We start from the raw sequence: 27,561 nt of genomic DNA, 5'->3' as shown, positions 1-27,561 counted from the left end.
TGACGTGTACTAACAGTCTAACGGTGAAGGAAAACATCGTGCAAACCCACATTTAGATTACAGTTGTGTAGGTATTTACCTTGTAGGTACTAATTAACGGCAATTTGAAAATAGATAAATTAATTGACCTAAAGGCATATTTGCTGAAATGGATTTAAGCATTCAAAAGACAAGAGTAAGTGGCTTCATATTTTCCATCCTCACAGGAATTCGAAATAAAGTACATCTTAGCCTCTGGATACTGGACTGGATAAAATATGTGTAGGTAAAATTAGTCAAAATTAGAAACTAAATATTCAACCGATTTGATATGTAGGTATTCATATGATATATTTCAGATGTCTCGGATTCGCCGTCCCTTGATGAGTCGCTTTCACTGCCACCAAGATTAATAATCAATTTTACAATTTCTGTTTCAATTATTATAATGTAGTTAATAAAAACTACAGTAATAGCTTAAAAATTTGCCAATTCATTTGCTCATACTATACTATATACCTACAAGTCATTTTGACAATAGCATCAGTTATGTTATCAAGAGAAATATAGTCCAATCCCACGGACTTTTACTCCGACTCATGTATGTGGTAAATTAGTTTCCTTTCACGGCTATGGATAGTTTTCGGCGTTTAGAAACACAAAAAACTCACAAAAGCTATAATAAACACTACGCATTGACAGCACCACAGTTTGACAGCAATAGACAAATGACATTTTTGAGTTTATGACACTTTGTGATACCAGTGCAAGAAAAAAGTTCTATTGCTTTTCCGCAATATGGCGAGGGTTTTTATATTCCTGGTTTGGCTATATTTTTTGTTCTGCTGGTTTCGAACTGCTTCCTTTGTTTTATATTGCTGCAAGGAGATGAAAGGAGGTCGTCTTAATTTGTACACTAGCAACACCGAAAAAAAAATAGAGCAATAAATTTAAAAACTGTAAAATAAAGTTGTCTATTGTCTATGATTCTTGTTGTCACTTTTTGTATTAAAAACAGTTTTAATATTTTTCGTTTCCTACAGGAAGAAAATAATATTTCTCAATTATTGCTATATAACATAATTGAATTACAATGTCTGTACCACCGCAAGCATTCGTAAATAAAAATAAGAAACACTTTTTGGGGATTCCCGCTCCTTTAGGTTATGTTGCTGGTGTAGGAAGAGGGTAAGTTTTTTCCTTTTATTTTACAGTATCATTTGTATTACATTGATTACATCAATTATTTTCCTTTCAGTGCAACTGGATTTACCACCCGATCTGATATTGGTCCAGCCAGAGATGCAAATGACGTATCGTGAGTACCTACACTAAGCTGCTTGTTTGAGTTACCTACTTGCTTTTTCATTACAATACTATAGAAAGGCATGATCTTCAATCATTTACTAGTAGCTATAGAAAACCACTAATGACTAACCAATACATGAAACTATATAGTATTTCAATTAATAACTATTTGTAAATCGCTTTCAGTGATGACCGCCATGCACCTCCGGTGGCTAAAAGAAAGAAGAATGAGGAGGAAGATGATGATGAAGACTTGAACGACTCCAACTATGATGAGTTCTCTGGATATAGTGGATCTCTTTTCTCTAAGGTAACATTTTTTACATATTTATACTTAGGTAATATTTTCATATACTCATAAGACCAAACTAACCACATAAGACTTTTCCTGCAGCTATTTTGTATTTTTCACAAATATGATATTCATTTAGATTTGAGAGGGCTTTGAATCTAAAAACTTTGTATAATATTTTATAAATGAAGCCTGCCTCAGATAAAAATGGTAACCCCAATTTATTTTATTCATAAAGTTTGCTTTGTATGCTTTCAGGATCCATATGACAAAGATGATGCAGAAGCTGATGCTATTTATGAGTCTATTGACAAGCGGATGGATGAGAAGAGGAAAGAGTACAGGGAAAAGAGACTCAAGGAAGATTTAGAGCGCTATCGTCAGGAAAGGTTAGCTTGTAGTTATAAGGGCCTGTTTTACAGCATGTTTTTTATCTCACAGGTAGCCATTATCCAGACATTGTGAAACGGGCCCTTAAAACTAATATAAAAATTAACTTTAAAAAGTAGGAAATATTATATAAAAATATATTGAATTGCTCTTCAAATGAATTTGCTTCATGGCAAACCGGCACGATGCTCGTTCTCATACATGTATAAGCAACATAGGGCATAATGAATACTACTCTGACTATTATAATTGTAGAACCCAGAGAGTTTCTTTTACATAGTATAATTTTCTTCACAGACCAAAAATACAGCAGCAATTCTCAGACCTCAAGCGAGAACTGAAAGATGTGTCAGAGGAGGAGTGGTCAGCCATCCCCGAGGTTGGTGATGCTCGGAACAGGAAGCAGAGGAACCCTCGAGCAGAGAAGTTTACTCCTCTACCCGACAGTGTGCTGTCGAGAAACCTCGGAGGGGAGAGCAGCTCATCCATTGATCCAGGGTCAGGCCTGGCTTCCATGATGCCGGGGGTCATGACTCCTGGCATGTTGACACCTTCTGGTAAGTATGATGTTTGTTTACATATTGTTAAAAACAAAGTGGTAGCATGTCTGTTTTGTGCAATAACGCTCGCACCTTAGTGCACAGTATGTTTTAGATATACATTTAAGGTATCCCAAGCCTTATCATGGTTAAAACCAGCAAACAAAAACAACAATTATTACACTAAATTTCAACAAAATCTTTTTTACAGGTGATCTCGACTTACGGAAGATTGGTCAAGCAAGAAATACCCTTATGAATGTTAAGCTTTCCCAAGTATCAGACTCAGTGACTGGTCAAACAGTAGTGGACCCCAAGGGCTACTTGACAGACCTTCAGTCTATGATACCAACTTATGGCGGTGACATCAATGACATAAAGAAGGCTAGACTGCTGCTCAAATCTGTGAGAGAGACCAATCCTAACCATCCGCCCGCGTGGATTGCCAGTGCCAGGTTGGAGGAAGTTACTGGTAAGTCCTCCCAATATTATTATAGTGATTTTTAGTACCATCAATTATCCTCTGCTGTGAAGACCAGACATTTATTGTCCTTATATTATATCAGACACTGGAGAAAAGTAGAAGCAGCATAAATCTCTGCCTTGCTATCTGTTAGGTATTGATATCCAGGGTATTTGAATGAGGTCTGAGAGTTTATGTTATGATATATTATATTATAGAATCCTTTCTGCATTATTATATACCATTTTGGCTGACTCAATTTACAAATATAGTTCAAAGCCTTCTTATCTAACCCCATGTTACTTTTCTCCTACTTCATATGCCTTCAATCGCCTATGCTACATTTCTCACTCTCCACTTTTTCTTTCATACTTGCAGGCAAGATCCAATCAGCGCGTAACCTCATAATGAAGGGCTGCGAGGTGAACTCGAGCAGCGAGGAGCTCTGGCTGGAGGCGGCTCGGCTGCAGCCCCCAGACACCGCGCGCGCTGTCATAGCACATGCTGCGAGGAACCTGCCGCATAGTGTGAGGATATGGGTGAAGGCGGCTGAGCTGGAGCAGGAGCCTAAGGTGAGATAGCACTACTAAATATGCAGAGCATATTATAATAATAGGAACGATGGGTGTCCCACAAGCCATATTATATGTGAAGCATATGGAAAAGAGGGTGTCCCACGCTCCTATAGTAAGGACTGCAGCTGCTGGACACCGTAAAGAACCTGTCTCATAGTGTTAGGATATATATATATATATATATATATATCAGGGTCAAGGCCAAGGTCATGAGGGTGCCCAACATAAATATGGTTTGATGCGGGGTATCCTAAACATAATTATAATATGCGGAGCATATTTTCCTATGTACCATGTGTTCTGCTACAATTTCTCTGATGCGATAATAAAATAAGTAAACAATTTTCTCTACTTATCACTATTTATTCAACATAATTATTTCCGCAGGCCAAACGCCGCGTCTACCGCAAAGCCCTAGAACACATACCAAACTCGGTGCGTCTGTGGAAGGCAGCCGTGGAGATGGAAAACCCAGAAGACGCCAGAATACTGCTCTCCAGAGCTGTAGAATGTTGTCCGACCAGCGTAGAGCTATGGCTGGCCCTGGCTAGGCTGGAGACGTATGAGAATGCAAGGAAGGTTCTGAACAAAGCTAGAGAGAATATACCTACGGATCGACAGATTTGGGTCACGGCTGCTAAGTTGGAGGAAGCTCATGGTATGTTTTGGTTTTTTTCTTTCTTTTCACGGTTATCAATATAAGAAATGTTTTTTGGAGCATACTGTAATAAATCAGAGTAAATGTTATCTGTGTCATAAAAAATCGGGAGGTTATGCTATGAAATTATCAACAATATTTTCCTTTTGTCCAGGCCTTGTAAAACAGGCTGTTATTCCTATTAATAAATAAATAAATATTAGAAAACCTAGTACTGCATGACACTCATTCTTTCACCTCACTTTTATTTACTGATAGGCTGATTTTGTCTATGTGTTTCTATGTGGAATGTGGCTTATTTATCTCTATTGAAGCTAAACCATAGATTCAGCGTACCTTCGATCATGTCCAAATTCCATCCTGTATACAGACCATAAAAATGGCATCCTTGACACATTCCAGGCAACACGCACATGGTAGAGAAGATCATAGACCGCGCGATCACATCGCTCAGCGCCAACGGGGTGGAGATCAACCGCGAGCACTGGTTCAAGGAAGCCATGGAGGCCGAGAAGTCTGGAGCGGTTCACACTTGTCAGGTTAGTAATTTCATTTTGTTGAATGTCAACAGGAAATAAGGGTTTTTATAACTTGGAATCCATTATAAATTATTGGTCTCTTGCGGTATTGGCAAGTCGTTTATATTTTCTTATCTTTGTATTTTACTGTAATTTAAACTCATAAGTTATAAAAACACAATATTATCAGTATATGTAATCATAAGGCTCACATAAATATGTTTTCAGGCTATAATCAGAGCTGTAATTGGCCACGGCATCGAGCCAGAAGACCAAAAGCACACCTGGATGGAGGACGCGGAAATGGTAAATTTTAATCATATACTTTATGTAGTCATCTGCAAGTTTGGTTCTGTATTTGATCTTTTTAAAAAGGGTGGTGGTTATGTCGTAGGCATCTGGTTTAATCTCCTGTTTGATTGAACCGCTAGCCCGTTCATTGGATGACGCTATTCAGTTGTATGACTAGGCCGAACGTTGATTGTACAAGCGTCACAAAACGTCCAACTAGTTAGCGGACTTAAAATCAGTCAGGTGGTGAATAAAACCAATATGGCGTCTAACAGCGAACAGCTGACACAAAAAGCACTTGTATTGTTATTTTTTGCAAATAAATTAGTTTTAAAGTGCGTTATTTATGTTAAAATAGTGTGACAACATGGATTTACCTATTATTACACCGCCGGCGGATAGTTTCAAAGAAAAAAATGTGCTGAAACTGGATAATTTTGAACAACAATATCAAGGTACGTTTATTGTTATTGTTTAGTTTATTTGTGAGATGAGAGCTTTGTAACATAGTATTTTGTTGACTCTTGTCTGGTCATGTTCATCCTAACCAGACATTACAAAGTTGCTATACTATATCCCATTTAACGACTTCGCAGAATAACCAGGGTGTCCACTTTCTGGAAAGTCAGGGATAGTCAGGGAAAAGTCAGGGAAGCTCAAGGTGGTCATGGAAAGTCAGTGAAATTGATGGGCCACCTGGAAAGTCAGGGAAAAATGACTAGTGAAGCATTTTTTTGTAGTCATTTCCTTTAATGGTTATTATTTTTCTTCTTTTATTTTAAACGTAAAATACATAAGTCATATAATAAAATCTCGTTAGCCAGATTTCAGGCTCAGTTCATAGTTTTTAAATAGTAAAATGGTGTCCCCTTAATTCAATTTCTTCCAAAAGAGTGTGACTCAGGTTGCCATTCTGAACAACTTTTGTTTTAAAATTTTTAGGAGTTTGTGATGAAAAATAAGCCCCCATATAACGTGTTGGTGCAGACGAGCTGTATCGGCACTCATTTCTCATACTTTGCTCCGGCAGCGGAAGCGCATGCAGACGTGCCTCCACGATACGAAAATATTTGATTTCGGTTTTGTTTTAATTAAATAAATTAAGTACTGTATTTACAAAGCTAAACACATTACTATACCCCTGGCACTAGTACAAGTTTTATATACAAAATTTAAAAGTTTGTTTTATCCACCTGCTTCCAACCTCGCATTTTCTGAAAAATATGAAGGTGTACTTTTAAAGCACTCTGTAATAATCCTACCATCAATAAGTGTGCTTTAAATAATTCTAACTAACGTATTTTGCAATAATAACCAACAGCGGATTCCGCTTGGGTTTCCAAAATCTTAATGACTTCTTTCCAAAGTAAAATGACATTTTGAAATATAAAAAATATTTTTCAATTTTGCAAATACAAAAAAGAATTACACGTTATAGCAAAATAAACGTATTTAAACTTTGTTGTACAAAAAAATCATGTAGGTACTTATTTAATTTAAACTTAATTTATCATTGCTTTCTATACAGAATGTCGCAATAGTGGTAGGTGAACAACTGAACATAGCCGAAACGGAGTGACTCAGGGGGTCAGTCGAAACAACTTTTGTTCTACGAGTTTTTGAAATTCGCGTTTTTTTTTCTAAATAGTAAAACCTGACTTGAAAGTTTGTATGGAAATGCAAGTTTTTTATTTATTTTATGATTATTATATTTCAAATGATCTGTCTGAGTCACTCTCGTCTCTTTCGGCGTGATATACACTTTTTACAGCCCCCTGAATATATATTTTACGCAGTCGAAGCTTTTTAATAAGTGTGAAGCAAATTAACGGAAAACTTTCAAATCAAGCTTTTGTTTATTTTGATCTCTGGACAGGGAAAATTTCTGAAATGGTCAGGGAAAGTCAGGGAAAAGTCAGGGAATTTTTTGGAGCATTCTGAGTGGACACCCTGATAACGTTCAGTCAAGACGTTGGACGTTACAGTCAACCACTTGACGAGTTGTTCTTTAGTCATTCAACTGAGTAGCGTCATCCAATGAACGGGCTAGCGGTTCAATCAAACAGGAGATTAAACCAGATGCCTGCGACAGTTATATGAGGACAAAATACAGGGCTTGTTTTTATTACATACAATTAATACATTGCGTTTCCCGCTTATATCGGTAATCTTTCGATAATGAACTTACATAATTTAACCATAACTGTATCCTTCTCACTAACCCACTCTACTCCCGCAGTGCGGCAGCGAAGGCGCATTCGAATGCGCACGCGCAGTATACGGCTACGCGCTATCCGTCTTCCCCTCCAAGAAGTCCATCTGGCTGCGCGCCGCCTATCTGGAGAAGCAGCACGGATCGCGGGCTTCATTAGAGGCGCTACTGCAGCGAGCCGTGGCGCACTGCCCCAAGTCCGAGGTGCTGTGGCTCATGGGCGCCAAGTCCAAGTGGCTCGCAGGTGACTCACCTATATTATAATAATAAACTTTATTTCAAAAATGTTACACAAAAAGTACCACAATACTAGTTACAATTGCTAGAATGAACTTATATTATAGAAGTATAATAAATTACTTAATAATTAATGTAATCATGTAAATATTCCTTGTAACAATAAGGTTTTTAGATAATCACATAATGTAATAGTCCGTATGCGGTAATCCTCTGATGTCTAAACTAGGGAAACCCTGTAATATAGACATCAGTGACTTTCTCAGAAATTATGTAACAGCGGGGACTTTAAAATGGCGACAAAGGATGGATAGCGCTATTTAGCGCCCGATTTAACGCTGAGCTGTCAGTGCGTGCATACTGGCAAAGTACAAGCGTACACCGCGCCGTCTTTGTTCATTCAAAGGCACCTTTTCAAAGGCGTCACTATCAAATCTACCTATATCTGAAATGCTTTCTTTGATACCAAATCTCACCAGCCTTTGAATTTGTAATGCAACGGCATAACGTAGCATACATAATATATATAATGTAAAAATAAGAATGCAATAAGCATAATGAATGCCTGCTTCCAAATTTAAACAAAACCTTTTACATCCCCAGGCGACGTGCCGGCGGCGCGAGGCATCCTCTCACTGGCGTTCCAGGCGAACCCCAACTCGGAAGAGATCTGGCTGGCCGCCGTCAAGCTGGAGAGCGAGAACAAAGAGTATGATAGAGCGAGACGACTGCTGTCTAAGGCGAGAGCCTCTGCGCCTACGCCTCGGGTGAGTGTTTCGTACTTTAATCATAATCATAATTTATTTCATTTTCATTAACAATTACAATACTTTATTATGCACGGAATAAGATTGAATTTAGTTTGGTTAAGCTGTAGAGTGAGAACAAAGAGTACGATAGAGCGAGACGACTGCTCTCTAAGGCGAGAGCCTCTGCGCCTACGCCTCGGGTGAGTATTTGTACTTTATGGGGCATGATATAAGGTTTAAATTGGTGGGCTTCTGTTAAGTTTAAGAGCGAGACAAAAGAGCCAGACGGCTGCTGTCTAAGTCAAAGTCAAAGGCGAGAGCCTCTGCGCCTACACCTCGGGTGAGTGTTTAGTGATTAGTTAGTACCTTGCCGTATGGTATAATATTGAATGTGGTTGGCCGCTGTCAAGCTGGAGAGCGAGAACAAAGAGTACGATAGAGCGAGACGACTGCTGTCTAAGGCAAGAGCCTCTGCGCCTACGCCTCGGGTGAGTATTTTGTATTTTTGATGCATGGAATAAGATTTAGTTTGGTTAAGCTGTAGAGTAAGAACAAAGAGTATGACAGAGCGAGACGGCTGCTGTCTAAGGCGAGAGCCTCTGCGCCTACACCTCGGGTGAGTGTTTAGTGATTAGTTAGAAGGTACCTTATGCCGTATGATATAAGATATAATTTGGTTGGCCGCTGTCAAGCTGGAGAGCGAGAACAAAGAGTATGACAGAGCGAGAAGACTGCTGTCTAAGGCTAGAGCCTCTGCGCCTACGCCTCGGGTGAGTAGTTTGTGGTTTATGCCGTATGGAATAAGATTGAATTTAGTTTGGTTGGCCGCTCCAAGTTTAAGAGTGAGAACAAAGAGTACGATAGAGCGAGACGACTGCTGTCTAAGGCGAGAGCGTCTGCGCCTACACCTCGGATAAATGATTTGTACCTTATGATTATGATGCATGGAATAACATAAATTTTGATTGCACCTATAACTTGTTGTATTTATAAAGTCCTATGATATGAAAGTTATTAATATTTTTTCTATATTATGAATTGCATAATTTCCCTGTTCTTTCAAATCTGTATTTTCCACATTCCTCATAAACTTCTCCACTCACAGGTGATGATAAAATCCGCCAAGCTGGAATGGGCTCTAAAGAACATGGACGTGGCGCTGAAATTGCTAGAAGAAGCTATCAAGGTGTTCAGCGACTACGCCAAGTTGTACATGATGAAGGGGCAGATCGAGGAGCAGCTGGAGAAGTATGATGATGCTCACAGCACGTATACTCAGGGGGTAAGTAGGATTATATGGTGATAGAAACAAAAACTACACACAGACGTAAGATAGATGTATAGCGCTCTGAAATACCTAACGTGGCGAACTCCCTAAATAAGTACTTTTTTGTAGTAATGGTAATTCATCATTTGATGTGTAAATTTTTGCAGTTTTAAATGAGGGGGGTTTGTCAGTTTGAAGTGTGTATGTCTATCTTCGTTGTATTTTTGTTTATCTTCTGTTACAAACGCTGAAGGCTTAGAAGGCTGATCACCTGATGTCCGAAACAGTGAAACGATCCATGCTGTCGGATGGGCATGTAAAGCAGTCGGTCCTGCGCCTAGCTCTCTCCAGTCGTGTCGGTCAATCCGTCCCATTGGGCTATGAGAGTGATGGAACAGAGAGTGCTCCTGTGTACTGCGCACACACTTGGGCACTATAATCTACTCCTGCGTAGATGGCTGATCTCAATTGAGATTGGCCGCCGTAGTCAAAATTCGGCTAGGAGGACATTATTATTATTATTATTACAAACGCTGGCCCGATTGTTTGTTGCACGGTTTCTTAGCAATTTGCATGTCCTTCTGGACAGATCAAATTTTAATAATGTGGCCTGATTTGTGGTTTTGGAAGTAAAAGCATATTGAAAAGATATAAAAATAATTAAAATATAAATTTAATTTTAGTTGAAGAAATGTCCGACGAGCATCTCGATGTGGATCCTGCTATCCCGACTTGAAGAGCAACTGAAACACATCACTAAAGCTAGGTCCGTGCTGGAGAAAGCCAGGCTACGGAACCCCAAAGATGCTGAGTTATGGTAAGTAATAGTGAAGAGCTTATGAGTTATTTGTGCCTTCTTCTCTTCTATCAAAGACTTATGATATAATTTACCTTTTTAATTTTCACAGTATTTTGATATATCTGTGACCTTGAATTCAAAACAAATTACATATATCACAAATTAATCCCGACTTTTTCATATAAAAAATCCTTTAATAATGTCATGACTCATGATGACCATGAGATAGAAATAATATGTAGCTATATTAGAGTCAAGACTGACTTACGTGGCGTGCTTTGGGAGAGGCCAGGCCTGCTATAGGCTGATGATAATGATGAGAGTCACTCTACTACTCTAATAATTATGGTTATTTTCCTAACATCCTACATAATCTGATTACACCGTCATTCTAAAACCACCAGGCTAGAAAGCGTCCGACTAGAGCGGCGGAACGGCAGCGCGGAGATAGCTAGCGCTATGATGGCGAAAGCTCTACAGGAGTGCCCCGCCGCCGGCCGCTTGTGGGCAGAGGCCATATTCATGGAGTCTAGGCCGCAGAGGAAGACTAAGAGTGTGAGTTATTTCAATATTTATATTTAAACACATCTTATTTCTCTCATACGATGGGGTAGTGTGGGCCACCCTCCGGCTAGATGAGGTGACGACTTGCGAAAGTTGGCTGGTTATGATTGGGTGCGGAAAACGGGTAACATAACCACCGTGTATTTTTACAAGCGGACTTATACGCAAGCACAAGTCTTCCACAGACACAGTAAACTGCAATGTCAACACCGTTGTTTTTTATAACTATCTTCCATCTAAAGGTTGTCTGGTAGAGATTGCTATAAGCAATAAGGCCTCCTTTTTGTACTGTTTTTATTTTTAAGATTTATTTTGTATTTATTCCTGTTTTTGTGCAAATAAAGAGGATTGTGTATTGTATTGTTTGTCCGCAGGTGGACGCGCTGAAGAAGTGCGAGCACGACGCGCACGTGTTGCTCGCGATCTCGCAGCTGTTCTGGAGCGAGCGCAAGATCAACAAGTGCCGCGAGTGGTTCAACCGGACGGTGAGATACTGTTGTTTTTCTTAGCGGGTGAAAAGATTAGCGTCAGTAGTTGACTGCCCAAAGTGCGGCGTATCTGTGTAATAAGTTGATACCTACGTCACTCGGGAAGGCTCCATTAGCGCACCTCAAGACTCTTGAAAATACGCTTGCATTAATTTACAGTTCCAGCTGGAAATCTAACCCGCAGTGTCTTCATCAGACACCGCGGGTTAAATTTCCAGCTCGGAAACTAAGGGCTAAATAATTGGTTAGCGAAATCACCATTTTAGAAACATAAAAGTATGGTTCTAGCCAGAAGTGTTTGAATCGCCTCATTCTTGCACAAGACCCATGTCCAGAAGTGGATTATAACGGGCCGTGCGTGCATGCAATAAAGAATTCAATCATAATAATAACACAAGCAAACATCTAACCATCCTCTCCACCTGAATAGGTAAAAATCGACCCCGACCTCGGCGACGCATGGGCCTACTTCTACAAGTTCGAGCTACTCCACGGCACGGAACAGTCTCAGGAGGACGTCAAGTCCCGCTGCAAGGCCGCCGAGCCGCACCACGGCGAGCGCTGGTGCCGCGTGTCCAAGCAGATCGACCACTGGTGCTTCGGCACCGAGCAGGTGCTGCTACTCGTGGCGAAAAGTTTACCTGTGCCCACGTAGAGTTTAAGGTATTGGAGTTTTATTTGTTAGAAATATTGTGGACATCGCCATCAATCCACGAATAGGGCTAGATAGAGTCCGGCTGCCATCTTCATATTGTTTCTTTAAATGCGTGGATTATAATGTATCGACAAGGCCGAGTGTATGATTTGTGTGTTAAACATGGTATGATTGTGGTGAAAGTAGATTTAGTACCTTCGAGGGCTTCGAGTGGGTATATAACAGTGGTAAGAGGACGTGAAGTCTCGCTGCAAGGCCGCCGAGCCGCACCACGGCGAGCGCTAGTGCCGCGTGTCCAAGCAGATCGACCACTGGTGCTTCGGCACCGAGCAAGTGTTGCTGTTGGTGGCGAAGAGCTTGCCTGTGCCCACGTAGAGTTTAAGGTATTGGAGGTTTTTTGTTAGCGCGGACAGGTAAAGAAACAATGTTTACGTGGCCGTCAACCCGCGAATAGGGCCATATAGTATGAGTCACGCCGCCATCTTCATATTGTTTCTTTAAGGAGTCTACACACCAAACCCGCCGACCCGCCGACACAGCCCGGCGGCTTGGTGTCGGCGACCCAAACCCGCCAACCCGCCAACATGTGTCATGGGGCTGTGTCGGTGAGTTAGTCAGCGGCAAGAAATCAGTACAACTTTTTTAGTTAAGGAGTCTACACACCAAACCCGCCGACCCGCCGACACAGCCCGGCGGCTGATTGCAGTGTGTACGAACGTGGAGTGTCGGCGGGCAACTGAGCGTGCGCGTACGTAAGTCGCCGGCCATGCCGCCGACTTGCACGCGCGGGTACGAGTCGCCGACATGATTCTTGAAACAAAGTCGCCGACACCAAGCCGCCGGGCTGTGTCGGCGGGTCGGCGGGTTTGGTGTGTAGACTCCTTTAGATGCATCGATTATAATGTTTCGGCTAGGCTGAGTGTATGCATGGTATGTTTGTGTTGAAAGTTGATTGAGTACCTTCGAGTGGGTATATAACAGTGGCTTAAAGATAGGTACATGGTATGATAGTGTTGAAAGTTGCTTTAGTACCTTCAAGTGGGTATAGGTATAACAGTCGTAAGAGGAAGTTAAGTCTCGCTGCAAGGCCGCCGAGCCGCACCACGGCGAGCGCTGGTGCCGCGTGTCCAAGCAGATCGACCACTGGTGCTTCGGCACCGAGCAAGTGCTGCTACTCGTGGCGAAGAGCTTGCCTGTGCCCACGTAGAGTTTAAGGTATTGGAGGTTTTTTGTTAGCGCGGACAGATAAAGAAACAATGTTTACATGGCTGTCAATCCACGAATAGGGCTAGTTAGTATAGGTCTGGCCGCCATTTTTGTATAGTTTCTTTGATTTCGTGGGTTATAATGTTTCGGCAATGCTGAGTGTATATTTCATGGTATGATTGTGTCGAAATTCTATTTAGTACCTTCGAGTAGGTATATAACAGTGGCAAGAGGACGTGAAGTCCCGCTGCAAGGCCGCCGAGCCGCACCACGGCGAGCGCTGGTGCCGCGTGTCCAAGCAGATCGACCACTGGTGCTTCGGCACCGAGCAGGTGCTGCTACTCGTGGCGAAGAGCTTGCCTGTGCCCACGTAGAGTTAAGGTATTGGAGGTTTTTTTGTTAGCGCGGCAGATAAAGAAATACTGTTTATATGGAATCCGCGAATAGAGCCAGATAATATGGATCCGGCCGCCATCTTCATATTGTTTCTTTAAATGCATGGATTATGATGTTTCGGCAAGGCTGAGAGTATGTTTTAAAGATGTGGCGTATGATTGTGTTAAAAGTTGTTTTATTGGTACAAATATTTTGATAATTGCTGACTAAAACATATTATTTTTTGTCATATTCATTGTGTACCGAAAGATCGTTTGGTATGTTTCAGTGTTCTAGCTGGTTATCTAGGCGCTTTAAAGTTAAGTTTAGGTACTCGTATGAAATTGAAGGCATGTAGGTATGCGATGACTATTTAGATTAAGTAGACGTGAAATATGTAAATAAATTATTTTAATGTTGAAATGTGAATCTGTGTTTCAGTAATAAATTCTACTAAAATTCTACCCTCTACTAATTAGGCAACGATTTATTCATTCAGCCGTCTTATTACTTTAATAATGTTAGGACTGTAAACATAAAGTGCTGAAGAATATATTTTTATCCGGTGAACTCAATTTTGACCCGCCCACGGGTTAAGATAAAACAACGGTGGACGCTAACCGTAAACACCTTTTACAAATAAAAGATCTATAAATATATACGCGTGTGTGTGTGAATTATAAAGGCGTTTGGCCGCGCGCCAAAATGCTCCCGCGCACTAAATAACTACGCGGATTTTTCTCTTCTTTCACTCACGAAATCTGTAAGCCGCGGTACGATATGCTCAAGAATTAGTTCAAATTAGTGAATTAAAATACCATTAAAAGTAGTGCCAGTGTAGTGTTGTGATTAGTGCCCATAGTTAGCCAATAAAATGTCGCCGAAATGTCCAGTGCCGCAACTGCACGAGATATCGTTATCTTTGGTGGCGAGACAGCTGATCTACACGCTGTCTCGAGTTACATCCGAGGAAGACGCCGCCCTGCCCTTCACCATACTGTCATCCTACTACGAGAACTTGGGAGCCACCAGCGATATACTACAAGACCTTCTGAACCTAGTGCTGAGCTCAGAATACCTGGATCCTGCAATTAGATACTACGCTATGCGATTGCTGCTCAAAGCCAACGTCAAATCTCTCGTCACAGGCATGTTCCCTTGCCCCTATTATAGAAAAGTCCTTGAGGTAATAGCGGAGCAAGGTCACCACTTGACCACTCTCAATATGAAAGGAGTTTGGGTGAAAGAAGAGCATTTATCCCTCATGTATGAACTGATAAAGAACCTCAAAGATTTAACTGCCCTGAACATACCCTACATAGCCAACGATGAAGTCTTGAAATTCATCGGTGAACACAACAAAGTTTTGAAGCTCCTAGATGTGTCGGGAGAAACGGATATAACTGAGATTGGTATAGACGCGCTGCTCACTAATAATCCACAACTCATACAGAGCCTAACCGTGGTTAACATTGGAATGTACGGTGAAGAGAACATAGACCACACAGATGTAGCATTGTTGATACAAAAACTGCCCAACTTAACGAACCTTGGCAGTTATTCGTTCGTTGGCAAGGCCCTATACCACATACACAACTACGACTGTCCTGGAAACTTCACAACTAAACTCCAATATGTTCACGACATTAAAACCAACACCAGAACTATGAGGGCTATCGTCGCTTTGTGCCCGCATTTAGAAACGATATACATCGAAGAACCAGACCAAGGCGTAATGCTGATGATCAAAGATTTAAATGAGATTTCTAAAATTAAGCTAAACAAATTCCAGTGCCATGAACTGCATCAGTTGCTGGACAAAATAGGCCATAAAATGCTGTCACTAATGCTCTCAGGTTCTTCTGGCTCATTTAATTTTACCAGGATAGCAGAGACATGTAGGAACCTTGAGTCCATCGAATTCTTCCAGCTACAAACGGCTACTCATGAGGAAGAGATTCCCTTTAATAACCTTGAACACATTGAGATAATTCAAGGTAATTTGTCGCCATCGTGTCTGAAGTATCTGATGACATGTAGCCCGAAACTGAAGAAGTTGATTATCGGTGATGAAATTAAGCTGGATGATCAGGATATGTCCAGGTATGTAATGCACACTAATAATAAAATGGGTCATGTTTGCAATCGTGCAATTACTTTCGATACTCATTAATTTTGCCATAATAGTTAGTTTGAAACATCAAGTATCTGTCCTAACAACCGCATTCCTTCCACTTACAGAATATTCCGGCGTAACAAATTCGAGCACCTAGAAGGCATTTGGTTTCCGAACGCGCCCCGGCTCACAAGCGAAACAGTCGACATGCTCATGGAATGCTGTCCAAAGCTGCAGAGCTTAGGCCAGCTCAGTGGCTGGAGGTTCACACCGGATGACATGATGCTCATGAGAGCCATCATAGCTAGCACGAACACTGATCTGATCCTGTCTCCCCTCGGGACTTGGGGACAGAGGTAGATATTGCTATAAGTTACACTTACTGTGCCATCGATGGCGCTGTGTCTTTTTTTATTGAGGAGATTTTTGGAATTCTTATCTGATTGTAAGGTAAATTATGAACAATGGATTTTATACAAAATATGAAGGCTTAAATAATACAAATGACATGGTACAAATATTGCATCTTTATTATTTTTAAATATAACATAGAAATCATTACCGATTACTAAATTACAAACTAATTCCATGCTTAGACCTTGATTTAGTATTTGATTCATTATACTTATTTAAAACTGACTAGGTACATGCACCTACCAATTGTATCTAGCTGGCTCGACTAGATTATTTCAATCATTGGTTTTAGATAACTAAAGCCATAAGGCTTAAGTCTAAATTCATATTATCAATAATTTTATTATACATCACAACTTAATTACTACATCTTACCTAACTACATCATCAAAGTGGTTCTTCCATCACAATATCTAGCACTACATATTTATTAGCACCAAATGTTATCTTTAAATATACAAATTCGGAGTTTATTCTGATCACACATAATTACATTACTCATGTGTAAGATAAATATCAAGTAATAAAGAGTACATTTAGGGATATTGCTACGCTACATAATTCCTTTCAAATTATTTCTAAAAATAAACAGCGCAAATTATATTGCAGTCGGTTTTGTTGACACATTTTCTCACTCACTCAATCTTCCACCGCGTTCATCCATATTTACTATAGGTACTTTATGGTTCCTCCAATCAGAATCAAGCGGTCTTATTTCTTTTCAGTCGCATGCGCATCATTTTGTTTTCATCGGCACACTTTGTTGTTATAGCATTCCTGTAAGGTAAAATATAGTTTAGTAAAAAATAGCTGGAGCAATGTCAAGCTTTACATAGGTATAAAGAGGAATTTAAGCAGTAAACTTTCCCCAGAAAAAAATCTGCTAAAAATAACTTTCCAATCGATTCCCTGGTTAGGTACTTACCTACATATAAGTGTTAACACAATTTATTTAATTTGAATTGGATCGGAATGTATTGTATTAGATAGATAGAGGGTTTCTGAAGTGGCAGTAGGTACTCGTACACCTGAACAAATCGCACACTGCCAGATTCAGATTACAGATGATAACTTTGAAATGAATCATATCGTGGTATTTATTTATTTGTTTATTAATATTCTAATATTTATTCAAATAGGAACACCAGCAGCGTACAAGGTATAAACTAGTTACTAGTAAACCTTTCAATAGTGTAAAGATAAAAAAACACAAAGGAGATAAAGTACAGTTTGTATTACCTGCGCAAACGCAGGTAGAAACCCTTTCTCTTCATGAACACAATCGGTACATACCTTACAAAGCTATCCCTCACTTTGCACTTTTCTGCGACTGTCATAATGATATCGGCCACTTTCCTCGGATCCAAACAGAGCTTGGCGGGCTTATTGGCAAATGCGGGGGACGCCTTGCCAGTCAGAGAATGAGTTGCCAAGATTCTGGAAAAATAAGAACATTTCATATTAATATTGTGACCTGGTTAAGGACACCTTGACATGTACGTGATACATAGGCTCTTGACATTGTAATAATGGAAAATAATTTAGTTTATTTAGACTTACTTTCTCGAGAAGACAGCCATAAGAAGTTTGCGGGTGGCGATCGTGTAGGAGCTCCAATTGATCTTTGTATAAACGTCTCTCGGGACTGTTGTAATACCGCTACCAATTGGAATCTGGAATAGAGGATGGTTTCATTAAATATCAATACTAATTACAGAAATCTGTGTTTAGTGAATCAATGAAGAAGAAATAAATAATGTTCGATTGTTCTTACCACTTTAGCACTCATCTGTTCTTGTCCAGCTTTGAATATGGCCTTCTTTTTCTTGTGCAAATAATCCTCAGCCCAAACCGCCACTGCATTGACGGGTTTCAACGCGGCCCTTTTAGGTGTTTCCGGCTTCTTATCTTTAGCAGAACTTCCATTGACAATTTCATGTATACTTTGAGTCATATTGGAATTTTCTTTGTCATAGTTTTTGCGTACTTTATTGGGGTTGCGTCTAATAATGCCATACAGCAATTGTTTAATTGGCCTTTCTTCTTCAGTAGGAACTAGCGTTGTATCAGCAGGTTCTTCGGGTGTCAGAGTTTCGTCCCCTACGGCTATTTCTTTGACTACACATTCGCCTTCAGTGGCCGCGGCTAAGGCTGCAGCCTTGCGTCTCTTTTCTGACGATACGTTTCCGCTATCGGTAGAGAAGGACGGGCGATTCTCATTCATTGTTTCGTGCATTTCGCGGATTGTGTCCTTCAAGTCTATCACTAGTTCCTTGAGGTGTTTGATCATGTCTTTATATTGTGCCATTTCCTTCTGGACTCGTCTGAGTTCGTCTCTGGACACGGGCACTTCCCGTATGGCTCGCTCCTCAGCAACTGGCCCCGGTTCTGCCGCGTGTACCGGCACTATGAAGTTTTCGATGTCACTCATTGTGACGGTTTTGCAGTAGATTATTTTTGTATGATTCTTTTTATTAGATTCTGATCTGGAAAAAAAGGATATTGGTTTAGATCCTATTCGATGTGCCGCCTATAGTTAAGTAACTTTTTATGTTTATGTTGATCACAAAAAATATTAAAAGTAAGTAGGTAGGTACTTATTGGGTAAGGTAGGTAGGTAGGTATTTCTTGAGAATGACCTAGACGACTGAGAAGATGTAAAGCTATGCTTCTTTATACAAAATGTTAAATTTAACGGCTTTTTTTGAGTTTTGGAATGTTAAAATTACTTAAACCCTCAAATTAATTGGATTTTAAAGTGTTTGTATTATAATTACGTTAGTATTAAATCGTGCAAAAATTTCAAGTAGAATAAGAGTAAGTACCTACATGTATAGTAAATAAAATAACTTACCTCAAAAGTATCACTAAAATACACAAACAATCACACACAACACAAGTAACAACAGTCCACTATACCACAGCTTTAGGCACCCACCCTTACCGGACATGTAAAAAACACTGAATCTAATTCGCTTTTGCAACCCATAGCTGAACGTTCAGGTACCGCCTCGGTACCCTCCCCACCCCTCCCTATTCCCTCACTATCCTGTCCGAAAGCTGAAGACCATAAAGTATGCACAAAAGGCCATTTCTAGGAAAGAGCTTTCTTTTGTTTAGCCTTGAGTTGTAGGTAGACGCTGCGACTTCGGGCATTCAAATTGGTCGGCAACTAGCTCGACTGGATCTAAGAAGTTGGGAAAGGAAGCCTGGTAAGTACTTTGTTAGGTATTCTTATTGTATTTATGCTTGGTCTCCGTATAATGATTGTCGAAGCACCTATGCATAAGAAGTTAGCTAGCCTAGCTGTTGACTATAACAAAAATGAAATTGATAAACAGACAGTATCAGCCAAATACCGAATACCTTTTAAAAAATAAATTTGCTCAATAACAAAAAAAGTCTAATTAGTTAGGTATTCTGTTAGGTTCTGGTCTAGATTAATAAGGTTCTGCTCTACATTACTTATGTTCTGGTCTACATTAATTAGGTTCTGCTCTACATTCGTTTGCTTGTGATCTACATTAGTTGGGTTCTGTGGTCTACATTGTAGAGCAGAAACTAAGTAATGTAGAGCACATCATAACTCATGTAGTGCCGAATCAAACTAATGTAGAGCAGAATCTAAATAATGTAGAACAGAAACTAAATAATTTAGAGCAGAAGAAAACGAATGTAGAGCAAACCCTTAATAATAAGTTTGGTTCAGCTCTACATTATTCAGGTTCAGCTCTACATAACAGAACTAATGTAGAGCACAACCAAAGTATTGTAGAGCAGAACCTTATTACTGTAGAGCAGAAATTAATAAATGCAGAGCACGACCTAACTTATGTAGAGCAGAACCTAACTAATGGGAATAAATAAAGATAGCAGTGTTAGTTGATTGTAATTTTATTTAAATTATACATCGTATACAAAATGTACTTATCTCATTCATTAACAAAATAACATTAGGTAAGCACCTAACTAATACACATTAATCTGTAACTGCGTATATCACACGTGAAATTCTATTTATAAATTAAAAATAATCAAAGTTCAATTTGTTCTTGTTAGCTAATACAAAAACAATATCAAAATGACTGACGGACTCATGCTATTTCATCTCGAATGTCAACACTTCTACCTACTCCCACTTAGGGTGAGGCCACACGAGCGTAATTTTGTGAGTTGTGCGCGGCAGAAAAGTTGCACGGGGACGAGGGAGGCGTAGGCGGGGAAGTTACTCGCTTCCCTCGTCCCCGCGAACACTTTTCTGCCGCGCACAACTCACAAAATTACGCTCGTGTGGCCTCAGCCTTGTGTAACGCCGGCCGCCATTTTAATATTGTTTCTTTATTTTTGGGGCTCATACCTAACAGTCTTATTGACACTTCGGCCGTATCATCATCTCGCACAATAGCAAAAAACAATCCAAGCAGCATTGCTTATCTGTATAATCTAACAACTTTTAAGTACGATCTGAAATATACTCACGAGCAACGAAAAAGCTCCACCAGCCATTGACGTATCATAATTATGACACTGGAACTTTTTCATTGCTTCCGAGTGTGTTAAGTTTGATAAACGACTTATGTGTGTCGATGGTATTACGGTAGCTTATACTAAAGTCTGTTTTTAATCTCAGATACTAAATTGACAGATTCTGAACAGTTCATCAACAGTCGATTGTACCGCCAATAGAACGATATGTCGACTGTTGATGAACCGTTCAGAATCTGTCAATTTAGTATCTGAGATTAAAAAAACAGTCTTTACAAACGTCTAGGGTTAGCGTTTAGCGTTCTCTGGTGGTAGATTCTCCTGATTGTTGAGGATGCGGAAGGGGGTGGAACCAGCTTCCTTAGTCTTCTGAATCTTGCTCCTCATTCGCAGCATTTTGTTCTCGTCAGCGCATTTCGTGGTTATGGCGGCCCTGTAGAAAAGGTGTTTAGTTATGTTAATTACTATAAGTTGGAGTTCCTAATTAACGGATCTGTTAATTGACGCAAGTGAAAAGGCGGGTTTCTACAAATAGATAAATAGGTGAAGCCTTTACCGTAAAGGTATATAGCTTATTATGTGACCTTTTTACGCTGGTATGTTTTACAATAGTTTATCTAAATAAATACCTAGAAGTTACGCAAATTCGGGAAAGTTAGGACTCTAACATTTGATTGATGGAAAATACATAGCTTCCTGCCCGCTAGACCGACGACCTTAGGCGGATAGCCGGTAGTGGCTGTATGAGGAAGGCCGAGGACCGAGTGTTGTGGCGCTCCTTGGGATAGGCCTATGTCCAGCAGCGGATTATCATTCGCTGATGAATCTAATAATAACTCCCTATAGCCTACACTACTAACCTGACAAGTCGTTCCTTGACATTGCAGTTCCTGGTGACGGTCATGATGATGTCGGTCACCTTCTTCTGATCCAGACAGAGCTTCGCCGGCCTGTCTGCGAACGCAGGGGACTGCTTGCCGGTTAAAGAATGCGTAGCCAGGATTCTGAAAGGAAAAACAATAGGGATTATTAATTGTTTATTTTGAGGAAACAATAGTAATGAGCGAGCGTTGGCAGCTGTCGGGAGTCAGGTAGTAAGATAAACAAAACAAAAAAGCATTAAAATAGTAAGGTTTTACTGAGGGTAATAAAAACTAATTTCCTTACTTTGCTATGTTTGCTTTTCAAGGTAAATAATTCAAAAATGTAACAATGGTAACTGCTGTAATTACTGGAATGGTTTTAGGATATCAGATATTAATCTATGGCTTTCCGTATACTTATTGTTAATCTAAGGCCCAATCTAGAAGATGTCTTACCTTCGTGGAAACACAGTCATGAGGAGTTTGCGCGTTGCCGCCGTGTAGGAGTCCCATTTGATCTTAGAATACACATACTTTGGTACCATGGTCTTCCCGCTTCCAATAGGAACCTGAAAATAATTGTAAGTATTTATTTTTGAAAATGGTAACAACAAGACATAATGCTTCTTCTCTGAGAACTGATAACAGGAAGATACTGAAATTCTATATCTAAGTACTTACCTACCTATATTATGTCTCTGTAAAACTTGTATGTAATGGAGATTTCCTTACCATTTCGTCATTAATTATAGAAGCATGTGCTGGACTGTCACTAGAGTTAGTCGTTTGATTTGAAGCAGGCCGTTTCGTTCCTATATGTGTATTCGCCTTTTCCACGACTGCGTCTGCTTTACTCGAATTATGTTTAATTAATCCATACTTGACTGGTTTTACTATTTTGGCGAGTTTCATGGCTTCTCTTAATACTTTGACTGGTTCGACTATTTCTTCAGGTTCAGGTACTATGACTTCAACCAGTTCCTCGTCATTTACTTCTGGAGGTCGAGGTATCTCCTTAGAAGGTGTCACACTGGCGTATACCGTTTCATACAAATGGTCTGGATTAATTGTTGTTCTTAGACTAGCAACAGTGTCTTTGATTAGCTTTAGCATATTTCTGAACTCGCTGAGGTCTCTTTTAACTTTGGCGAATTCTTCAGCACTGACTGTTATGTTTCCATTGGGTATGGCTCCTTGAGGTCTTTTCCTCGGTTTTGATTGGCTGCGAGTAGAGTCAGGTATGGCTTGTTCCACTGGCAGGCTTCGTCTTGCCTCTTGAAGCTTTCTCTTCTTAACTTTAGCATGTCCTAGCGATTGGTTGGCGTTGTTTGTGTGCATGCTCGCTGGAATTACGGCCTCGGCCCGTAATGTCGGTGTCCGGGACTTCTTGATACTTCTGTTGCTGTACTGTTTCTTTATGGCTTCTATTTTGATTCTTTTGGATTGGGTCTGGAATTAAAATGGTTTTTTAAACTAATTAGATACTTAACCGCAAGAATTTTTGTAAGTACACCAATTAGTGGTTTGGCAATAAATTGTTCACACATGTTTTTTAATTGATGAAGCTATTGTGATACGATTGCCGTTAGTCGTTGGCACATTACCGAAACCAGGATGTAACCTATATAAGTACAAACATACTTACATAGGTACATTAATTAAATGATTGACGATTTAAAGTCATTGACCTTATGTTAACAAAGTAACTACCTAGGTAGGTTAGGTAATTAAGAAAAACACATTTTACGTTTACGTTGAATATAGGAATCATCTGAGATGCGCGATGCGTTATTTGGGCTTTAGTTAATTGATTTTATGGAGATACGAAGGTAATATAGCGCATCCCCACTGCAAAGCGAGTATCATCGACTCTGGAAGTAGGGACGGACGAAGTAAGTAGGGAGGGAGCAGCTGCTCATATATATATTTATACTGGGTGTTTCAAATGTGGTATAGTGAGCCGAAAGGCATGTCTCAGAGGGTCATCCATATTACCTCCTGACTTTTCGGCTTACTATACCACTTTACCAACACCCTGCAAGGCCCACAAAAGAAGCTCGCCCAAATGACGTAGGTATAACAGCAAGGGTATTGTAACAGCCTGTCTCAGTTGAATTATTGTCAGTAAGTATGTAGACAAATAAATAATTATAATGTCAGTGAATGTAGTCTGGTTCATCAACAGTCGACTATCCCGCGATTAAGTGGGTAAATTAAAAGGTTCAGAATCTGACCATTTAGTATCTGATATTTTAAAACAGACTTTGTGGGTGACATGCATCAAAGTGTAAAATAAATAGATTTAGTGTCTAATCTCGATTTAAGAAATGTTAGTTATATATATTCTATTTATATAAATTTATGGCATAAATCGAGATTTAATACTAAGTCTAGATTTAATATGTTTGTGCAAGTCGCCATAAATTGACAGATTTGGAACGGTTCATAAACAGTCGATTGTCCCGTGATTAAGGCGGACAATCGACTTTTGATGAACCTTTTAGAATCTGTCATTTTATTATCTGAGATTAAAAAACAGACTTTAGGTAACTAGCTATCTTACCTCTTTTTCCGAGTCGCTGGAGTCAGGCGAGTCGGGCCCCCACTCGGAGTCGCTGGCGGAGAAGTCCCCCGCGCCGGGGTCGGGCTCGTCGTACAGCCGCGGCGTCGGCTCGGGCTCCGCCGTGATGGTGATCACCTGCTGCTGCAGCCACGCGCGGTCGTCTGGAATGTGAGGGAGTGTGAGGAGTGAAGTGGTTTGAAAAAGGAATGGAATCCTGACGAAAGTGGAATCAGATGACGAGTGTGTTCAGATGTTACCGACACATAGCTCGTTGTAAGCAGAAGAGGTAGAGTATTGGACTGCCCCGGCCGCCGGCCGCTCTTATTCACATCTGATTTAGATCCGATCAAATCCGATGACCGTAGGGTAGACGAGTAGGTAGGTATTAGGTAGGTAAGTAAGAAAGTAAGTACTACATATTAAATTGAAAAGGCACATTAATTATTCAGATATTAATCTGGCGATAAAATATAAATTTTGTTTATTCTAAGTTAAGTAGGTATAAGATAGATTAAATATTGGACCAATAACGGTTCATGCTTATGTGATATAAGCCCAATAAGCTCTATAGATTCTTAAAAGTACCTACCCGACACGTTAACAAGTTTCCCGCGCCGAGTCCGCCCGCCCCTGCGACCGATGACCACCTCGTCGTCTACCTTCAGCTCCCGGTCTCCATCCACCAGCGCCCGCACATTCACGACACTCGAGTTCCCGTCACCCCATTCCACCAACAACCACCTTCCACTTAACTTCGACATCACAACGAAACAAAATCGTAATTCTAGTCTGTAATCCAATGAACAGCGCGCACTAAACTAAAATCTTTAAACACGAAAGCAAACTGCATTGCTCGAAGCTCAGGTAAAAATTTCATTACCCGACAAACCCTTATTATGAACCCCCACCCGAAATGAACAATAAGATTTTCGCCAAAAGGCCCGAACGCATACAAAAAAACGCATCCTTTTTTGCAGTTCTATTTCCGAGTGCAGTGATTTCTCCTAGGGGCCCACCCTTCGTAGATAACTTATACGACATGGGAACTTTTGAATTAGACTTTGATCTAACGATTGGTATAATGCTTATGGGTCTATTCGTTTGAATTGGAGGGACTCACCTGGTGTAACCAGTATAACGGAACTTTCAAACTCACTTCAAACTGCATTTTGAAATGAGAATATTGGCGACTTATAAAAACGGGAACACCTATTAACTATTATCGAATGGAGAATGGATACTAGGATATATCGATTTCATAATATGACTGTTTATCTAGAATCCTACCTAAAAACAAACATCCATTATGTAACCACCAGACATTTATGAAAGAATGTGGGTAGTTTTTACTTTAAAGTTATAGTACTACCTATGTGCTATGCCGAAAACACTTGAAGTCAAAGATACTTACATCCTACCTAGTTATGTATGTAGATGGAAGATATTTCTTTGTCGTTGCTCTCAGAGATAAAAAAATACACTGTTGCTGGATGGACAAAGGACGGAAGAAGGAAATACCAATACATGCAAAAGAAAGGCATTTTACGATTTATCAAAGCGAACCTGGATATTTGCATATATGTGTATACCTAGATATAATTAACTACGTAAGTAACTACCCCCTGTGCCCTAGGCTCTAACCCTAACCAACTTCTGGATTTAATCTTTCGGGCTGGTATCGTAGGTAAATAATTGATTAAGATAGGTATGAAATAGCTGATAACTAACACATTAGGCTTCTGAAAGAATAAATCCCCATTGAAATAGCTTCTCTTTCGGAACTACGATGCCAGGCAGATACACAATGTCAAACTTAATACACCCGTATTTTACAACTGGTGCACCGGCTGCTTTGTGATAGTGTTTTTAGAAAGATGTGGTATGTCTCCGAATAATAACGCCAACACTGACTTGATGCAAGGTTACTCTGTGGCCGAGCCGTCACTCGTCACTACTGTGTACTGTCAGTGTCAAAAACACGTTGTTTTGCTTTTGGGTTGTAATTTCGTTTCGCATCTAAAAATTTAAAATAAACATTGTTTTCTATGTTGGAAGATTAACACTGGATAGCACAATGGAAGCCGAAACATTAAAGAAAAATAAAAAATCTATCAGCAAGGGAAAGATCAAGAAAAGTATGAAAAATATTTTATGTAGACCCGATCCAGTGTTTTGGTTTGTATCATTCATTTTACGTGTTCACTTATACTACACTTTATAGAAGAAATTAAATCACTGTGTTTTGTTAACAGGCCAGCATTATCTGAAGATCATTGTTCTCAACTCGAGAATGTAATAAGACAATATAAAGTTGAAATTCCTGAGTTCAAGAAGCCACACTGGTCTGAAATTAAAGAAATTCCCAAAGAACATCGTCCTAAGGCGCCTACATTAAAGTAAGTACTTTAAATTAATATTTCACTTTGATAGTATTGTAACATTTAAAAGTTAACCCCAAATTTGTGTTCACTATTCACTAACTGGAGTTTTGGTCTTTTACAGTAAAGTTGAAGGACTTCTATTTGGTATATCAAAATGTGCAAGATCAATAGAAAGCGATGACTGTGAGGGTATAATTATTGATGCTGATGTGAACCCAAGGATTTTAGTTCACCATATTGTAGAAGGATGTGTCAGCTCGAAAATACCAGTTGTTTGTTTGAAAGAACTGAAGAAAATCAGCACTGAAAACTTTGGTTTTCCAACATGTTGCCTTGGATTAAAAAAAGATGTTGGAACTGTATCAAAGCTAAAGGACAAGGTGAATGAACTTTCTCATCGCTATAAAGTGCCACAGAAAGTGGAAACTAACCAGGAACCAGCAATGGATGTTGATGATGAAACATCAGTAGCTCAGTTAGAAACCAAGGCCACCCCATTTACTTACTTGTACAGGACATCCAAGAAAACTAGAGTGTTTAACCCATCTGCAGTCAGCAATCCATTAACAAAGAGAACTGGATTTGTTGGACAAGACTTTATTGAATTTTCTCATTTATCTGAAAAGAAGCAGAGTTCAAAGTCTTACATGAATATGATTGTTAAAAAATTTACTAATAATCCAAATAGAATTAAGAAAAAATAAAATACTGATAATTTAATTGGTATCTGTCTCATTCGAACATATATTCTCATCTTAGATTATTAAAGTAGGAATAAGAGGAAGTAAATGAAAGAAAAACTAAGAGAAAAATTAACACTTTATTGTGCTTATTACAAGATTACATAACTATAATGTCAAAAAAGACATGTTATTATACATGTGCATTCCATAAGGAATGTTAATGAATCAATTTTACTAATACAATTAGCTCCCAGTGTCATTTATAGTCATTAATATAGTCCGTTATTGACATCATACTAAAGTCAAATCCATTCCATTTAGTTAGTGACCATTTTAAACACACACACACGCACTCACGCCTTGTACTAATGTACTCCCTTGCGGGGTAGGCAGAGGTGCATTGCTGCACCCACTTTTCGCCAGAGTGTTATGTCAGTCCCAATGTAATAGGGGGCGTGCCTATTGCCATTTTACGGGCACATCCAAGACCC

At 39.7% G+C, this 27,561-nt stretch overlaps 4 protein-coding genes across 5 annotated transcripts; 3 read left to right on the top strand and 1 right to left on the bottom strand.

Moving 5' to 3' along the window:
* Positions 1-947: 947 nt before the first annotated feature.
* Positions 948-12,397, top strand: LOC105380033 (pre-mRNA-processing factor 6). Of its 2 annotated transcripts, XM_048624889.1 has the most exons (18): positions 948-1,167; positions 1,238-1,297; positions 1,474-1,597; positions 1,838-1,968; positions 2,267-2,526; positions 2,720-2,980; positions 3,350-3,543; positions 3,934-4,204; positions 4,607-4,743; positions 4,951-5,028; positions 7,253-7,469; positions 8,066-8,229; positions 9,317-9,493; positions 10,162-10,295; positions 10,682-10,832; positions 11,216-11,326; positions 11,760-11,843; positions 12,219-12,397. In XM_048624889.1, the coding sequence occupies exons 1-18, from the start codon at positions 1,073-1,075 to the stop codon at positions 12,267-12,269; spliced, it is 2,700 nt and encodes an 899-aa protein (XP_048480846.1). In that variant the 5' UTR covers positions 948-1,072; the 3' UTR covers positions 12,270-12,397. The 2 variants fall into 2 exon arrangements, with proteins under 2 accessions (XP_048480846.1, XP_048480841.1); XM_048624884.1 differs by lacking the exon at positions 12,219-12,397 and having other exon boundaries at positions 11,760-12,017.
* Positions 12,398-14,292: 1,895 nt separating this feature from the next.
* Positions 14,293-16,201, top strand: LOC105380032. Its single transcript, XM_011549514.3, has 2 exons — positions 14,293-15,668; positions 15,807-16,201. The coding sequence occupies exons 1-2, from the start codon at positions 14,440-14,442 to the stop codon at positions 16,039-16,041; spliced, it is 1,464 nt and encodes a 487-aa protein (XP_011547816.3). The 5' UTR covers positions 14,293-14,439; the 3' UTR covers positions 16,042-16,201.
* A 4,598-nt stretch (positions 16,202-20,799) lies between these two features.
* On the bottom strand, positions 20,800-25,075 carry LOC105380030. The gene is made up of 6 exons (XM_011549512.3): positions 24,596-25,075; positions 24,007-24,167; positions 22,176-22,892; positions 21,900-22,012; positions 21,441-21,584; positions 20,800-21,013 (listed from the first exon to the last, which is right to left on the bottom strand). The coding sequence occupies exons 1-6, from the start codon at positions 24,765-24,767 to the stop codon at positions 20,869-20,871; spliced, it is 1,452 nt and encodes a 483-aa protein (XP_011547814.3). The 5' UTR covers positions 24,768-25,075; the 3' UTR covers positions 20,800-20,868.
* Positions 25,076-25,974: 899 nt separating this feature from the next.
* LOC105380029 lies at positions 25,975-27,107 on the top strand. Its single transcript, XM_011549511.3, has 3 exons — positions 25,975-26,181; positions 26,259-26,402; positions 26,509-27,107. The coding sequence occupies exons 1-3, from the start codon at positions 26,081-26,083 to the stop codon at positions 27,089-27,091; spliced, it is 828 nt and encodes a 275-aa protein (XP_011547813.3). The 5' UTR covers positions 25,975-26,080; the 3' UTR covers positions 27,092-27,107.
* The last annotated feature ends 454 nt before the right edge of the window (positions 27,108-27,561 follow it).

Source organism: Plutella xylostella, chromosome 3, assembly GCF_932276165.1.
Source record: "Plutella xylostella chromosome 3, ilPluXylo3.1, whole genome shotgun sequence".
Lineage (NCBI taxonomy): Eukaryota > Metazoa > Arthropoda > Insecta > Lepidoptera > Plutellidae > Plutella > Plutella xylostella.
This window is presented reverse-complemented; position numbering and strand designations above follow the sequence as displayed.

Excerpts from the sequence above, each read along its gene's own strand:
- LOC105380033 (XM_048624884.1), top strand. The coding sequence starts at position 1,073 with ATGTCTGTACCACCGCAAGCATTCGTAAATAAAAATAAGAAACACTTT. Across the intron at positions 1,168-1,237 it reads GTTGCTGGTGTAGGAAGAGG|TGCAACTGGATTTACCACCC; the intron begins GTAAGTTTTTTC and ends TTTTCCTTTCAG. Across the intron at positions 1,969-2,266 it reads GAGCGCTATCGTCAGGAAAG|ACCAAAAATACAGCAGCAAT; the intron begins GTTAGCTTGTAG and ends TTTTCTTCACAG.
- LOC105380030 (XM_011549512.3), bottom strand. The coding sequence starts at position 24,767 with ATGTCGAAGTTAAGTGGAAGGTGGTTGTTGGTGGAATGGGGTGACGGG. Across the intron at positions 22,893-24,006 it reads CCAGCGACTCGGAAAAAGAG|ACCCAATCCAAAAGAATCAA; the intron begins GTAAGATAGCTA and ends TTTTAATTCCAG. Across the intron at positions 22,013-22,175 it reads CTATAATTAATGACGAAATG|GTTCCTATTGGAAGCGGGAA; the intron begins GTAAGGAAATCT and ends AATTATTTTCAG.
- LOC105380029 (XM_011549511.3), top strand. The coding sequence starts at position 26,081 with ATGGAAGCCGAAACATTAAAGAAAAATAAAAAATCTATCAGCAAGGGA. Across the intron at positions 26,182-26,258 it reads AGACCCGATCCAGTGTTTTG|GCCAGCATTATCTGAAGATC; the intron begins GTTTGTATCATT and ends TTTTGTTAACAG. Across the intron at positions 26,403-26,508 it reads CCTAAGGCGCCTACATTAAA|TAAAGTTGAAGGACTTCTAT; the intron begins GTAAGTACTTTA and ends GGTCTTTTACAG.
- LOC105380032 (XM_011549514.3), top strand. The coding sequence starts at position 14,440 with ATGTCGCCGAAATGTCCAGTGCCGCAACTGCACGAGATATCGTTATCT. Across the intron at positions 15,669-15,806 it reads GATGATCAGGATATGTCCAG|AATATTCCGGCGTAACAAAT; the intron begins GTATGTAATGCA and ends TTCCACTTACAG.